We start from the raw sequence: 15,523 nt of genomic DNA, 5'->3' as shown, positions 1-15,523 counted from the left end.
ACCCCAAGGAAAACTCTCTCTCGCTCCTGCTCTCTCTCTCACGCACACACACAATTGAAAACCTACTGAAAAACACTGGAAGGAACGTTTGCAGCCAGCCTTTCTGTGAAGCCTTGTGCTGTCCATGGCTTAAGGGACAACGGTTAGGTCCCGTCTACACTAAATCATGGAAACCTGCTTGTGTCTTGCTTTGCTTTCGTTGTGACTTGGGATTGCTCTTGTCGGGTGCAGTTGAATGTAACAATGCCCTCAGCCACGCACCAAATGGTCACACTAACCATGGCAAGAGATGGTCATATACAAGGGCCCTGATACATCAGTCTTCCCACTCCTCTCTGCCCTTCCCCCCCTCAATTACCTCCATCACCCTTGTCCTCACCCTTGCTTTCATGGGAGACCAAAAACAGAACAGGCATTCTCCAAGCAGTAGGAAAGAGGCATATTATTTATTATTCCCACCTCACCATGCCAAGGGGGTTTAAACTCACTGTATTCTACAAATACTAGCTCAGCTCACTCCCAATCTGACCTGCCCACCTCTCATAGAATAAGAGCAGAGTTCAAGGAATCATTTGTTTAAAAAAAAAAAAAAAATAGGGCAGGGAGTGCAAGATGACAGATGCTTCCAGTTTGCCAGAAAAGTGGAGGCAAGGACATGAGCAGAGTATGAGAAGCCAGAGGGAGACACAGCATAGAGGATCCACACAAAACAGAGAGATCGCTCTGCCATCTTGCTGTGAAAGCATCAAGGGCACATTTCCAATTTTACAAAGCTACAGAACCTGCAGTCTATTTATCAGACCCAGCCTGTCAGCAACTAGGACTAAAAACCATAGAAAAGGTGTGAAAAATATATTTAAAAAGTGATTCTTTTTCTTTAAAGGCATGAAACCATATTCCTTCATAAACGCTTCATCAGAATCTCCTTAGCGCTGGGCTCTTCTGTGGAATGGCTGCCTCTGCATGAAAAAGGCACAAAGGCAATCTGAAAAAACCTGCCACTACCTGGTGTGTCTAAGGGGATCCAGGTGAGACTCCAGTACAGGCTCTTGAGGGGCTGGTGGGGAGGAAGATGGTGGTGCCTTCTGAAATGCAGGCTAGGGACAGATCCAGCTCTTTCCTCTCAGTTTGGCTAACACCCCCCAATTCTGTAGCTCCCCTTCTCTCTCCCATTCAAGCCCCCACTTCCTCTCAGCAGAGACTCAAAGGTGCTAAACTGCATGATGGAAGGGCAATTGGGATAAAAATTCTGAGACCATCAAACTCATTTCGCTTGTGAGCCCAGCAGGTATTGAATTGGAAAGGTTCCTAAGGGGGACCTTTGAGCTGCTTCAGGTTTCCCAGGTGTAGCATGAGGATCAAAGACTTGGCTTCGGGTGGCTTTAAAGCTCAGTCTCTGGGCAAAACTAGCAGGCAGACCATCCCCCTTAGCTCCATGCTGCCCTAAGGAAACAGCCCTGGTCTCAAAGGCAGGCAGACAATGGGGTGCAACCTTGCTCTAGGGCTCCGCAGAGCCAAGGTTGCTGCTGTGGGGCGGTGGGACACATGAGAAGGAGAGAGGAGGCAGTGAGCAGAGCTGGAATACTTCCCAGAGAAAGGGGAGGGCTCCTCTATGGAGGTCAGGGCTTGGCAGGGCAATACTGGGTCCCGTTGGCTGTGGGGTCGGAGAGCACAGTCTTTCGGCAGGCCAAGAGCGATGGGTTGTTGAGGAGGGTGTAGGCCAGCCCCCACCGGGCTCTCGTCTGCTTGGACTTGGATGCCTTCAGCAGCCCCTTCACAGGCTGCATCAGCTGGATCCCTGAAAAGGAGAAAACCTCAGCGTCACTCCCTCCTCCTACAGGGAGTGCCCACCATGTCTCCGTGCGAAGGGGGATTATTCTCCCTGCCCTGTGCGTGCCCCTGCAGAAAGATGGGAGGAGGAGAGGAACCCACAGCCTGGCAGTGCAGAGCCAGGAAGGAACCTGCACTGATACCCCCATATCACCAGGCTGCCAGTCAGCCACGTCGCACTGGGGAGTGGAAGAGGATACGCTTTCAGGGGGAGCCCGTGGGACATTTCTACTGACACTGCCCTTGACAGATTGAATTCTACACCCTCCTTTGTTCATAGCACCTCCTGCTCCTTTGGTGGAAGGGTGAAACCACTCCCCAGCCCTCCCTTAGAAGGGCAACCAACACGTGGACCCAGCCTGCGAATGAGACCAGACATTTTCAACATGAGCTCCTTGCACTATCAGCACCCAGCATGGGAGTCTGTCCACAGACACTCCCCCTGCCACCAGGAAATGCTGCTTCTCTTGGCTAGCAGTTCTTTAGCACTCATTCAAAACTGGGAAGCGGGGAGGAAGCAAGATCTCACCTTCTTCCACATCAGTGGGTTTGAGTCCTGTCTGCCCCTCTGGGCCACATAATTGGAGAAGCAAGAAGCAAAAGGCTTTCATCACAGGGTGTGATTGGCTGACCTCAATTTTCAAGTAATGACAGTAAGTGCGGTAACCTGGAGGGGAATAGGCCATGTAGCAGAGCATGTAGCAGAGTCCAGAGCATGTGCACACTCATGCAGGTACACACACACACACACACACACACACACACACACACAGCGCGCAGAATTCAGGGTTTTCTCCTCCTCCACAGAGGAACAGACTGAAGGGGGTGAAGAAATCTCAATTTGAGCTACTGTTCTGTAAATCCAGAGCAGTTCTGGAGTCACTCCGGATTCACACCAGTGCAATCAGAGATTAGAACCTGCGCTGTGGGCTTCACGCCCTAGGCCCCAGCAGCTTTGGTGTCAAGAAAAGTCAAGTTTCACCAGAAGCAGCTGGGGGGACAGGGAAACCTACAACATTTCAAAGAAGCAGGTTTTCAATAGCAGATAATCATGCAGTGCTGTTTTGGAAGCCAGATTCACCCCCACAGAACCCCAGGCAGGCAACGCCAAGCTGCCCAGGCCCTGTTTCTCATTTAAACGTGGCAGGATGGCTAGCTAGGTTACTCTGTTTCCAGGTTCCATGCCCAGAGACAGTCCAGGAGTTAGATCCCTACATCAGATGTGATGCACAGGATCCTTAGGTTAGCCTCAGACAGACATTCCTCGTCTATGACCCAGATCCTGCCAGAGCCACATTCACCAGGAGCACCCCATTGGATTTACAACATTGGACCCAGGGGAGGAATGCCCACCGTGGGTAAATGCCAGGACATGGAGGAGCAGTGTATGTTGGCTCCAGGAGGGGGCTATTGTGTCCTTTACCTGGATCAAAGGCCTCGACGCCCCGATTCAACAGGCTGATGTCCAGCTGGCAGAAATGGACAGCGTTGTAAAGTGCAGAAATGACCATTCTCCAGACCCCGGCCAGGACCCCCACCAGGACGTTGATGGGGAAGAGCAGGTAGGTCATGATGCAGAGAGCTCGCCTGGAGCAACGAGGCAGAGATGAAACAATAGGGCCAGGAGGCCAAGGAGCCCACTCCAACCTGACAAAGAGCCACTCGCTGCAGTAGTGATGCCCAGTGTTAGTCCGGCATACAGCCTGCTATCCCTCCCCAAGGTTTCCACACTACCAGACTGCTTGGGGAAGCTGAAGGAGGCTGGCAGTGGAGCTTCCGTTAGCCCCTTTGGTCCTCCAGGCATCTCAGAGGACTTTACAGACTCTCTGTCAAGTGACTACAAAGACAAACACAGCAGCTTTTAGGAGGCTAGCCAGAGCTCACAGGCATGCTGGGAAGTTGGACCTGGTTTCGGGGAGAGAAGGGTTGTTGGCCACTGTGCTCAGGTAATGTCCTGGGCTCACTGCATGAGTTCTCTGGCCTGTGTTCTGCAGGGGACCAAACCAGACAATCAATGGTCCCTGTTTGCCCTAATATCTCAGGAATAGATGAAATCCCCATGTAGCAGGGTGAACTCCCACTCCAGCCCTGAAGGGGTTGGAAAAGCCCTGCAGAGGGCTGGGGCTGTAAAAAGGAGCCAAATCCCGGCTGATTGGGGAAGTGGCTGCAGCTGAGGCCATGCCCCAAACTGAGCCACTCAGCCTTATAAGGCAGCCAGAAGCTGAGGAGTCTTCCTCTGACAGGAGAGACAGACAGGCCTGGCTGCAGGGAACTCACTGGGGACATAGAGTGGGGCAGGGCTGGGGAAAGGCCTTGGGGGCTGAGAAGCCCTAGGCTAGCAACTCCCCAGGCTGCAGGGCTTGGTCCTAGGCCCACATAGGTATTGGGGTTGCAGAGGGGCAACCTGAGGGTGGGTAAAGGCAGCCAGTCCAAACCCCTTGTTGCCTGTGATGATTGGCTGATAGACTGCAGTCTGCCCCAGGGCATGGGGGCTAGATGGTGACTGGCAGTAGCCACGACTGAGGTGACATTGGGATGGGGGTTCCCCTAGGTGGGGAGACCCAGAGAGAGGGGGTACTGCCAGGGAGGCAGCACCCAAGCCAAGGGCACCGAGAGGGACATGGGGGCCAGAGACAGGTGGGACACCTGGCCTGCAGAAGGTGCTCTGGATGCTAGGTGAGCTAATTCCCGAGACGACCAGCAGGAGGTGCTGCAGGGGTCAGTCGATGCCTGATTACACCCCATTTGTTCTTTACTGGAAAGGCAAATGGGGTGGTGATCACACAGTCCTAGGCATCCTGAGACTTAGTTTGAGGTTCATCCATTGGCTCCACCTCAGCAGTTACCATCCCCTCTGACAGGGTGTTGGGAAGCTTCACCAGTGCTGGAGATGTGGGGGTCCTTGGATGGACGGCACTGCCTCATGGGCTCACTGTGAGACCAGGAGAGCTCTCAAGTCTTGTGGTGAACACAAGGTGAGGTAGGCTTGGGGGAACTGGAAGCTCAGATGCAGCTCTGGCATTTCATACAGTTCAGCCCCATGTCACCCGGCATACAGGTTTGTTCAAAGCCACGTGCACCAAACCCAGACTAGGTGTCCTATAGCCTCTGAGACCAGAGACAAAGCAGTGTGCATGTTTAGCTTCTCAGCACCCCTTCACCTGTTGGTCAGCTCCTTCTGCAGGTGGTGTTTCTCTAGGAAGTGGAAATGAGCAAGCAAGTTCTGCACGACCACAGCAAGCACCAGAGTCAGCCAGAAGGGCCTGGGCAAGGGAGAAGACAAGGAAGAGGCAGATTCTAGTCAGTATGTTTGCCTGTCAGTTGTTCATAGAGTAGATGATCTGAATGTTTGGGCCAGGTTATGGCATGGTCTGGAGGAGCCAAATGGGGGGCAGGAGAGGCAGAAGGAGCTCAGCACATGTGTTCAGGGGCTAGACAATTTGCAGCCCCTACGATTATGAGAGCACAGAAATTGCCACTTGCCAGAGTCCTCTGGGGAACAAGGGTGAATGAATTATAGCTCCCTCACAGTGGGATTGGCCTGCCCTAGGGAGGGCAACCATGCTGCTACCCCTTAGGAGCTCCTGGGAGCAGGGCAGCCTTGGTGCTCAGAGCTTCACAGCACAGTCTGGCCTGTGCTGACTTGTCTGCCCAGTATTATTCCATAGTACCTGCCACTGGAGGGTGAATCAATGCTTAGAGCTAAGGGAAACCCAAACCATATTTTGATGGTTTGCCATGATGGTCCTGATTTGGCAGAGAATGTGGGTGGGGAGGAGAAGGAAGAGAACTCAGGCCATTAAAAGCATCCATAAATATCCGGGTCAATGCAACCAGTGTTAGGCCCAAACCAAGCCCCAGGACCAGAGCAGCCCTGAAAAACAGACTTTGGGAAGCTTCAGATCTGGAGCCCTGCTTGCCAGGCCAGTCTCTCAACAGCCTCTATGTGAGGTCCCCAAAACACACAGTTGGTTATGGCTGCATGAGAATTGTAGCCCACTCCTTCAGCAGGCAGCAAGGGCCTGGTTTTCAGAAAACACTGGGCACTGGACAAGTCAGTCTAATGGGTGTGCAATGCCTCCTGCACAAGGAGGGAGCTACACAGGGTAATCAGGATGGTGGAATAATCTTTCCTTTAGCCTGGGGTCCATGTCTGCAGCTGGAAGATGCAGCTCTAGGGTTGCCACCTGTCCCAAATCCATGGGACAACCCCAACTGTGCCAGAGCTGGTCCTGTTGTACAGAAGGGCAATTGAAGAGCCCCAAATATACCTGCCCCCCCATGGCATTGCATCAGGATGCAGAATCGCAATGATGTTTGGATGGAATATCCTGACATGATGCAGCTGGGCTGTGAAGTTTGTTTCTTCAAGGGCAGCTGGTAACTTTGTCTTTATCACTTGCCCACCAGAGGTCATTTTGTGACTTGACCGAGTATCCCATTCCCCATCTCCTTAGCCCAGAGCTCCCCAGTGCCACCTGCTGGGTCTGAAGAGCACTTACCACATGTTCTCCAGGATTTTAAACAGATGCATATTTGTGCCTGACTGGAGTGGAATGACCACTAGGAAGGTGAAGCCCACGGTGCAGACAAAGAAAATCACTTGCTGGGTGAGGAGACCTTTGAGAGAGAGAGCATCAGCCACAGTGGAAGGGGTAAAAAATTGCCAGGAGATGGGTGAAGGAGTCACTATCAGTCTCTACTAAGTGGGCACACCACCACTGATGGTGTTAAGACAGACATTTCCTCTAACCCTATTTACTCTCTCATTAACGTTCCTCAGAGCTGCACCATTATTCCAAGGCCCACCTCCCTTTCCTTATGTGGTTGCACCTCTGCTCTGGGAGATGCCTGGAGTTCACCTGGCTTTACACACTACACATCGAGACTGGGGTTATTTCCAAGTAGCCTAAATGAGTTAGGCACTCTGTTGCTATTAAATCTAAATAATTGAAAATCAATGGGAATTGGCCCCTAAATCACCTACATGCTTTTGTAAGTCTCACCTCATGCACCTAACTCCTTTATGCTGCTTTAAAAAAAAAAAAAAAAAACCTAATTCCATTGACAACCTGTTACTTCCCCTCTCACCTATGTGTTAACTTACTAGGTCTACTCTGTCATGTTCACACTCACACACAATTCATTAATGGATTTAATTGGGGGATCAGCATTTTCTTACCATGTGGCTCATTAGTCACACTGAAAAGACCCAGCTCTGGAGTCTGGAACTGTGATTTTTAATAACAATCACACCAAGACCAGTAGGGTCCACAGGACCAACGATTCATTTAACCTGATCTAAGGTGAGCAGCTGGAGACCATACACCACACTGCTAATTCATTCAGCTCACCACTATAAAGACTTTAAAACTAGGAGTTCAGAAAAGCATCACTTCCCAGCATCAGGATGTGTGACTCGTATGTTCTTTCAGGATCCCTAAGGCAATCTGCCCCCCCCGGATCATGAGGGCTACAGGCCTGCCACTTCAGTGCTAGGGAAAGTGCAGCTTGACAGCCCTGCAGACTGAAGCCCACCACTTATCTACCAGGCAGAGACTGGGCAAGCTTCCCCTCCCACATCTGAAACCCAGCCCATCCTGGGGGGAGGGATAGCTTAGTGGTTTGAGCATTGGGCCTGCTAAACCCAGGGTTGTGAGTTCAATCCTTGAGGAGGACCATTTAGGGATGGATTGGGGGGGGGGGGGGTTTGGGACTGCTTTGAGCAGGGGGTTGGACTAGATGACCGCCTGAGGTACCTTCCAACCCTGATGTTCTATGACTGAGGCTACTTTTGGGTGGTGGGAAGGGAGTTCAGGCTCCATGCCCAATGCAGCCCTTAGTCTCACTGCTGAAATAGCCAAAAGGGTCAATTAGTGCCTGCCCATTATGGTCAACCTTTGTTTCTGTTCCACTTATCAAAGGTTAATAGGGGTTTAGTACAGGGTTACTAAGTCTGTTGGATTTTCCAAGGGGTCATAACTACACCTCTACCTCAATATAACGCGGGTCCTCTGGAGCCAAAAAAATCTTACCGCGTTATAGGTGAAACTACATTATATTGAACTTGCTTTGATCCACCGGAGTGTGCAGCCCCGCCCCCCAGAGCACTGCTTTAACACGTTATATCCGAATTTGTGTTATATTGGGTCACGTTATATCGAAGTAGAGGTGTATGTGTAGCTTCTTCCGATAGGCTTAATGCTATCTATAAACATACCCTACTTATGTCTGGAACATGCTCATGACATCTATTAACCAGGGCTGCTCAAAAGATTTTCCATCAGAGAGGTATCCATGCCTACTAAACAAGATTCGGGGGAATTTTAAACAAAGGATCTGTCTTCCGTGGAAGGTTCCACTTTTACTGACAAACCAAACTATTTCCATTTCCGTATCCTGGTGTGGTGCTTCCTGAGTGCTGCAGTTGGTGTCAATCCTGGCAGTTCCATTGACTGTGAGTGGAGCTCTGCCGATTGACACCAGCTGAGAAGCTGACCCTGCATATCTCAACTACACCTGAGCAGTTACCTACAGCCTGTGACAATTCGACTCTTCCCTCCAAAGCCCCAGCGCATAACACCATCTCTTAGGCCTAAGCACCAACAGAGTGTTTGGTTCCTCTTTGAGGAGAAGTTACCCAAGCAGGCGAATGCAGTCTGGAAACTGGCAAAGCTCATCCAACAGACCAGAGCCTGTTGGGAAGGGCAGAGCATCTGGGCACGGTAGAAGACATCTAGGACATCCCCTCGGTACAGAGCCTTCAGATTGGCCCTGTGGAAAGAGAGGCCAGATAGACCTTTTAGGCATCCAAAGGCAGCATAGGAAAGCAACAGAGGGTCCTGTGGCACCTTCGAGACTAACTTGTTAGTCTCGAAGGTGCCACAGGACCCTCTGTTGCTTTCCTATGCTGCCTTTGGATGCCTAAAAGGTCTATCTGGCCTCTCTTTCCACAGGGCCAATCTGAAGGCTCTGTACCGAGGGGATGTCCTAGATGTCTTCTACCGTGCCCAGATGCTCTGCCCTTCCCAACAGGCTCTGGTCTGTTGGATGAGCTTTGCCAGTTTCCAGACTGCATTCGCCTGCTTGGGTAACTTCTCCTCAAAGAGGAACCAAACACTCTGTTGGTGCTTAGGCCTAAGAGATGGTGTTATGCGCTGGGGCTTTGGAGGGAAGAGTCGAATTGTCACAGGCTGTAGGTAACTGCTCAGGTGTAGTTGAGATATGCAGGGTCAGCTTCTCAGCTGGTGTCAATCGGCNTACCCCTCTGATACTTGACAGCATAGGAAAGGTGTGTGTAGGGGGGGCATTTTGGTTCCATGACCGGGGTTATCCTAACCCCTGAAGGAGTTCAGAGCAGATGGGTAAGCAACAAAGCTAGTATGAAGGTGAGTATGTGAGAGTCCCTCACTCCACCCACAGGCCCAGTCTCCCCACGTTCCGCTACCCAGGGAGAGGTCAGACAGGTCAGATGGGGTAGGGTGGGGGAGACTTGGAAAGCTCTCTTTGGTCCACCATGGTGAGGCTTGGGAACAGAGGCAGAAACAGGCTCTCACCTGTGCATCACCAGGGATCTCATCAGCATGGAGAAGGTGAGCAGGCAGGAGAGCACAAGGGAGCAGACATAGCACACTGTAAGGGAGCAGACAGGGACAGCTGTCATTTGAACCAGAGCAATAAAATGGATTGTGCTAGATCCAGAACTGCACCCAGCCACTGCCCACCATTCAATGGACCTTCCCCCACACATCTCCGACACTGATTTACAAGTTTATTGTGGTATTTTCATTGCTGCATCTCTAGCGCTGGTGAAAGGTGCCAGAGGGGCAGAACTGGATGACTTCTGGCTCTGTTTATGCAGTCACTGCAACATATGCAAGGGCAGCATCAGGTTTCCCAGCACTATCCTGTTAGCACACTTCCCCCAGAGGGATCTCCGCTAGCATCCACGGCCCATTCGATCCCCGGCCACTTTGCTAAAACTGGAGGAGGGGAATGGGATGGCTTAATGTGGTTGCCTGTCACCTGGAGAAACCACCTGGTGGTTAAGGCACTGGACTGGGACTCGAGTTCAGTTCCTGGCTCTGCCTGTGAGATTTTCCATAACCTTTGTGCCTCAGTTTCCCTACATGTAAAATGGGGAGAATATTTCACTATCTCACAGGTGCATCACATGGATCAGCAGCCTCCCACATGCTTGACTCCTCCAGTGATTGGGTGTGGTGCAAAGAGCCAGGTCAGGCCAGCTTGTATCATGGAACAGAACTCCCACCCGATAGGAATGACAGCTGATAACTACAGACCCACACAGACACACGCCATCACCCTAGGATTAGAACTCCGCAGCCACAATACGCAGTCTGGCTTTGAGCTAGCCGCCGCCTGATTAGACATCCCCGCCTTCCAACCTGGTTTGGTGGCTGCAGTGACAGCCTCCAGCTAGGTCATTAAAGACAAGAGTCCATCCCTCCTGGGCTATCCAAGTCCAAAACAAACAAGAAAGAGCCAATCACCCCAGTCTCAAAGCTGTGCCCAGCTACTCCAAGTCTTTTTCACTCTTCAAATCAAGCAGTGAGTGACTCCCAGGGCTCGCTACCTGGAATCTCCCTCTGGGTCTCTGCCCCCCACCCTCTGGCCTGAGTTAGCTATGTGACCTACTCAGCATGTGACTTCACTTCTTTTCTCCACCTGAGAGATGAGCTAAATGTTACAGGTGGGGCAGGACCTCTCTCTTTAAAGGACCACTCATCCAGAGACAGGCTCCACAGTCATTACCAGTCACCCACTCTCTTCCCACCCCCACTCCCTCTCCAAGCACTTAGCAAGTCTACAAAAACGGTTAGACGCTTTCAAAATGTCACAGTAGAAATCAGCCAGCAGAAGTGTGAAAGGAATGACAGGCTGTAAAAATATCTTTGAAAAGGGGGGGGGGGGTGCTGGAACGGGGAGAGAGAGGTCAGGAAGACAATCGCAAGCAGGATTTTTAGTGTGTCACTGTTTGCAAGGAAGTGCTGCCATTGTTCTAAGTGCATAAAGGAGAGGCTGAATGAACAAGGGGGGCACCATGCTAGCCAGAGGCAACAGAGCCAAGAGCTCATCTGCCTGTCCTCCTGTTGGGGGCTTTGAATTAGCTAGTCCCCCACCCCTCCACACCAGGGCTTTGTAGTTCCGCACTCTAGAAGCCATCTGCTCAATTCCAACACATATCAAAGTCCGCCTGAACAATAGCATCTGTAGCATGGAATTGCTGACTGTGGATACATTTCTCCTCTTATCCCCCTTCCCTGCTTGGCATTCACAGCACTCTTCGTTTGCTGGCACGAGACCAGGGTTTTCTTTTCATGTCTCCACCTCTCTGCTTTTGCAGCAGCATCCACATTTTAGAACTCTGCTATGCAGCCTGGTGGGAGTTTTGGCGACCAGGCCTAGAAATTCCAGGCCTGGAAAGAGTCAGGAAAAAAGCTGACATCTCCTGCTTGAGTAAGAGGCACACAAACTATTTCAAACAGGGCCAGCTCTGGCTCTCCATCACCACCATATCTCACACTCTTTAGCATCCAAAACCTGCTGTGAGGCAAGGCAGAGCTGTTATCCCCATTGCACTGATGGGAAATAGGGGCAAAGAGAGACTAAGCAACTTGACCAAAGTCACATAGGGGAGCATGTGGCAGAGGAGAGAACTGAACTGGGGTCTCCCAAGTACCAGGCTACTCCCCTAACCTTTTGGCCATCCTCTTCACTGTCCAAGACTCCTTTCCCAGCAGCCCAGTATTCCAGTTTCTAGAGTTTCCCTGTGATTGGAGCCCATTACCACAAACTGATGTACAGCCCCTGCACTGAGCCAGCCCACATGGCACACCTTTGCACCTAATGCTAAGAGAAAGCAGGGGAAAGTGTATGTGTGTTGGGGGAAAATGAATCAGAGGGGAGATGAAGGAGAGACTTCAAACAGATCATTGCAAAAAAAAAAAAAAAAAAAAAACCCACACATGCTCTGGGCCTTTTAGAAGTTGTTAGTGGGAGTAATTTTCAATGGCATCAAAGCACCATTAGGCACTCACCTCCCAGTGACTGGCAACCAGAGTCCTGTTACATTAATTTTCCTGGCATCCTTTCAGAGGACCAGGTCCCCTCCAAATTTCAAACCAACCTCTTGGAAAGACTCCGAGGACAGTGCAGCATTTCAGATCATCCCAATTCCCATGACTACACTCCAGTCTGAAAGTTTCTCCTATCAAACCCCTCCCACCAACACTACCATGGGGCGCCCCCCCCATGAGATCAGCTGTTGAACCCCAATTCAGCGAGGTACCTATGCACATGCCTCATTGAAGCACTTGAGTAGTGAGACCCCTCGTATGCTTCTCTAGGCATGTGCTTTGATACCTTGCTGAACTGCGGCCTCAAGGCAGACCCACAGTCCAATGATGTCAATGAAGAGACTCCCATTGACTTCTTTGGATCAGACTTTTGAACTTTTAATCTCTTACATCCAGGAACTTCTCTCCCAGCACCAACCATGCCCCACCTCCCTGCATACCCACAAACAATGGGATTAGCGACACACTCAGGAGCAGGGACAGAACCCAAGAGTCACAGCGCTCACACTCCTGTTTCAAACATTACATACCGCTTTGCAAGCCAGTCTAGCTGATGGTCACCGCCCTGCTACACAGGGACAGATGGCTCAGTGACTGACTGGTGCCCTTAGTTCCATTTAGTTAGTTATTTTTCATTAAAAAGAGATAGACAAAACAAACCCAAGCAACTGCTGCCCTCTCACTCTGGGGAGCTGGGAGTTTGCTTTGGTCTGTGCAACTTTGTGCTAGTTGAATGGGAAGAGTTGATATTTAAATGTTAAGAGGTCATGAATTCTTTGGTGCATTTTGATCCTGAGGGTAAGTTTCAGTATCACAGAGACAAACGGCCTGTTTCTTGGGTAGTCTCAGCAAACAGCTCCAGGATGGAGGAGTGTGTAAAGTGGGGGGAGGAATAGACTGAACACCCCCTTCAAGCTTTCTTTGCCATCGTCCATGCTGTACCAGACAGAGGCCTTTGGGCCCCTACACAGACAGCCCAGGATTTAGGTAGGGAAACGGGACTGGGATCATGGGCACCCTCAGCATCAAGCTCGACAGACTTGGAGAGACTCACCTTCCAGTGACCAGAGATAGTATCTGACTGTGTCTAGCTCCCGCTCCATGTCTCCAGGGACACTGCCCGGGTTCTCCGAGGGCACGACACCAAACTGAACCAGCAGGACAGTGATTTCCTTTGTCATCCCTGCCCTCACTATCTGAATGTTGGGGATGAAGACGACGAGCAGCAGCAAGGCCACCTGTGAGCCAAAAGCCTAGTGAGCACTACAGACAGTGTGCAAGGGAGTGTGCTCATGCACATACACCAACAACCTGCCCACCCCCACTGTGGTAAACTCCCGCCCCAGAGCAGCTGCTGATCACAACCTGGACACTGCCATGGAGTGGAGGAAGCAAGGGGGAAGTGGGTGCCAGAGCCTCAAACAATGGAAAGGTGACAGTAAGAAAAGGGTTAAAAACTCCAGTCCGGTATGCAAACTAGGACTGGCCTGAGGCTGCCAGGGCAGGAGTCCTCAGTTCCAGTCTCTCACCCAATGCGCTGGCAGGAGCACACCAAATGAACACCAACAGAGAGAGCTGTGGGCATCTGCCACGTCTGGCCCTGCTGCAGATGGAAAGCAGGGCTGTGACCAGAGCCTGGTCCTTACTGAAGCTGATCACCCTGCCACGGCACAGTGACAGCAGCAATGAGTACAGAGGGGTGCTGCAGGCTCCGTCAGGCAGGAGTGACCCTTGGGACAATGCAGCCTGTCACTGAGGTTAATCCTGCTTGCTCCCGGGAGAACCCTCGCAGTGCCCAGGCCAAGCCACAGAAGGGGTGGGACAGGTGGGGTAGCCTGGCAGTTGGATGGGGCTGCCCATCTTGCTTCCCCACTCACATAGAAAGTAAGGTATGGGAAACAACAGGACATGCGGTCATGGCCAACCACGGGCCCAGCAGGGACATTGCTACAGGCTTACCTGGTAAACAGCAATCACGGCTGTGGTTACAGAGAGAACCAGCTTCAGAGGAACCTGGAACCCTGAAATCCCAGAATGATAGGGGAACATATGAGACAGGAGACCAATTCCAGCTTGGGGCTTACGAGCAGCAGGGTGGCAAGTTAGCAAAAGGCATCCATCTGGGCTTCCATTCCTTCACAGTATCAGTCACTCTCGCCATCCATCCAGTTTCATTACATCCATTCATAGCTGTCTGACCCCTCTCCTTCCACTCAAAAGCATCCCCACCACTATGGTTTCATCCAGGCCTTCCTCAGCGCATCCAGATTCCACCCATCCACTCGTCTGTCGATGCAACAACAGTCAACTGAACTGCTAAACAAGTGCATGAGGGAAGAAGCCTAATGACACAGAAACCTTCATGCAATCTGGGACACAAGGATATTATGCCAATGGAGTTAGCACTCTCCTTGCAATGCCCCAAATTTCCTCTCACAAAGATGACAGTTCATGCAAATTGAGAAGTTGTGCATATTTAGGATGGCAGCTGCCTCGGCATAGATGTTTGAGAGAGAGAGAGAGAGAGAGAGAGAGAGAGCGCGCGCGCGCCAAGAAACACAGTTACTTCACATGGGAGGAAGTCTGGTGCCAGAGACCCTGATATGCCTAAGAGCGCATCAGAAGATCTTGTCATACAGTACCTTCCTGGGGTGTGTAGATGTAAGAACGTAAATACATCTGGGCCCTTGAGAGGAGACTTACTTTCCTGGAGCTGGAAGAGGAAAAACTGTGATGAGTCCGGTATGAAACATTGGCCCAGAACAAAAGCACTGCTTTGGTTTTTAATGCTTATCGATCAGCACCAACAGCCTTCCCTCTTGGGTGGAAATTCTGATGAAGCTAGTACACACAGTTCTGCCAATACACCTCAGTCCTGACTTGTAGCATGCAAGCCACTCCAGCCCCAGGCTCCCCATGCACAGCCCGGCCAGTGCATGTGGTCCTGAGCTTACCACCTCCTCAGCTACTCGAGAACAGCTTCCTTTCTGAACAGCAGCAAATAGCACTGTTCAGAGCACTGTTTCTCAACCTTTCTGGACCAGCCACCCCACATTTGAAGTCAAAATTGTCAAAATGCCCTTACATTTGGTATAAGAGTAAAGAAGTGTCAATGATAACAAGAGTAATGGAATCCAAAGTCAGAAGGGACCAGTGGGATCGTCTAGTCTGACCCTTCTATGAGATGGGCCATAGGACTGCCCTGAATTCCTGTGTGAACTACAACATGATGGTTATGTATGAAACCCAGTATAGATTACATTTACACCTATAATGTGTGTTTTGAGAGAGTGACAGAATACTTGATGTTGGAGGGTAACGGTGTGTGGAGAGATTTTCTTTGCTTTAGACTGTAATGAAGTTTTCAGTGTCTCATAACTAAGGCTGCGAGTTTGTCACGGAGGTCATGGAATCACGGAAAGTCACGGAATCCGTGACTTGTGCAGCCGCACCGGCCACTGTTGGGGCAATCTCGGGCCACTGCCCACCCCGCCCCCCAGCAGGAGTTTGGGTAGGGGGCTCAGGGCTGGAGTTGGGGCACGGGAGGGGGTGAGGGCTCTGGGCGGCACTTACCTAGGGCGGCTCCCCGGAAG

General features: G+C 51.2%; 1 protein-coding gene across 3 annotated transcripts in view; it reads right to left on the bottom strand.

Annotated features, from left to right (window-relative positions):
- Window positions 1-431: 431 nt before the first annotated feature.
- Window positions 432-15,523, bottom strand: part of STRA6 (signaling receptor and transporter of retinol STRA6) — a 60,646-nt gene continuing 45,554 nt past the window's right edge. For all 3 annotated transcript variants that reach the window (XM_034784669.1, XM_034784668.1, XM_034784670.1), the window contains 10 exons: window positions 14,573-14,643; window positions 13,890-13,951; window positions 12,985-13,168; window positions 9,387-9,462; window positions 8,471-8,604; window positions 6,333-6,450; window positions 4,992-5,093; window positions 3,254-3,417; window positions 2,360-2,497; window positions 432-1,798 (listed from right to left, as the gene is read on the bottom strand). In XM_034784669.1, the coding sequence (XP_034640560.1) occupies window positions 1,620-1,798; window positions 2,360-2,497; window positions 3,254-3,417; window positions 4,992-5,093; window positions 6,333-6,450; window positions 8,471-8,604; window positions 9,387-9,462; window positions 12,985-13,168; window positions 13,890-13,951; window positions 14,573-14,643 (1,228 nt within the window). In that variant the 3' untranslated portion in view covers window positions 432-1,619. The remainder of the gene's footprint in view (window positions 1,799-2,359; window positions 2,498-3,253; window positions 3,418-4,991; window positions 5,094-6,332; window positions 6,451-8,470; window positions 8,605-9,386; window positions 9,463-12,984; window positions 13,169-13,889; window positions 13,952-14,572; window positions 14,644-15,523) is intronic.

This window comes from Trachemys scripta, chromosome 10 (assembly GCF_013100865.1).
Source record: "Trachemys scripta elegans isolate TJP31775 chromosome 10, CAS_Tse_1.0, whole genome shotgun sequence".
Classification (NCBI taxonomy): domain Eukaryota; kingdom Metazoa; phylum Chordata; order Testudines; family Emydidae; genus Trachemys; species Trachemys scripta.
Note: the sequence above shows the minus strand (reverse complement) of the source record. Positions and strands in the feature narration are given on the sequence as shown.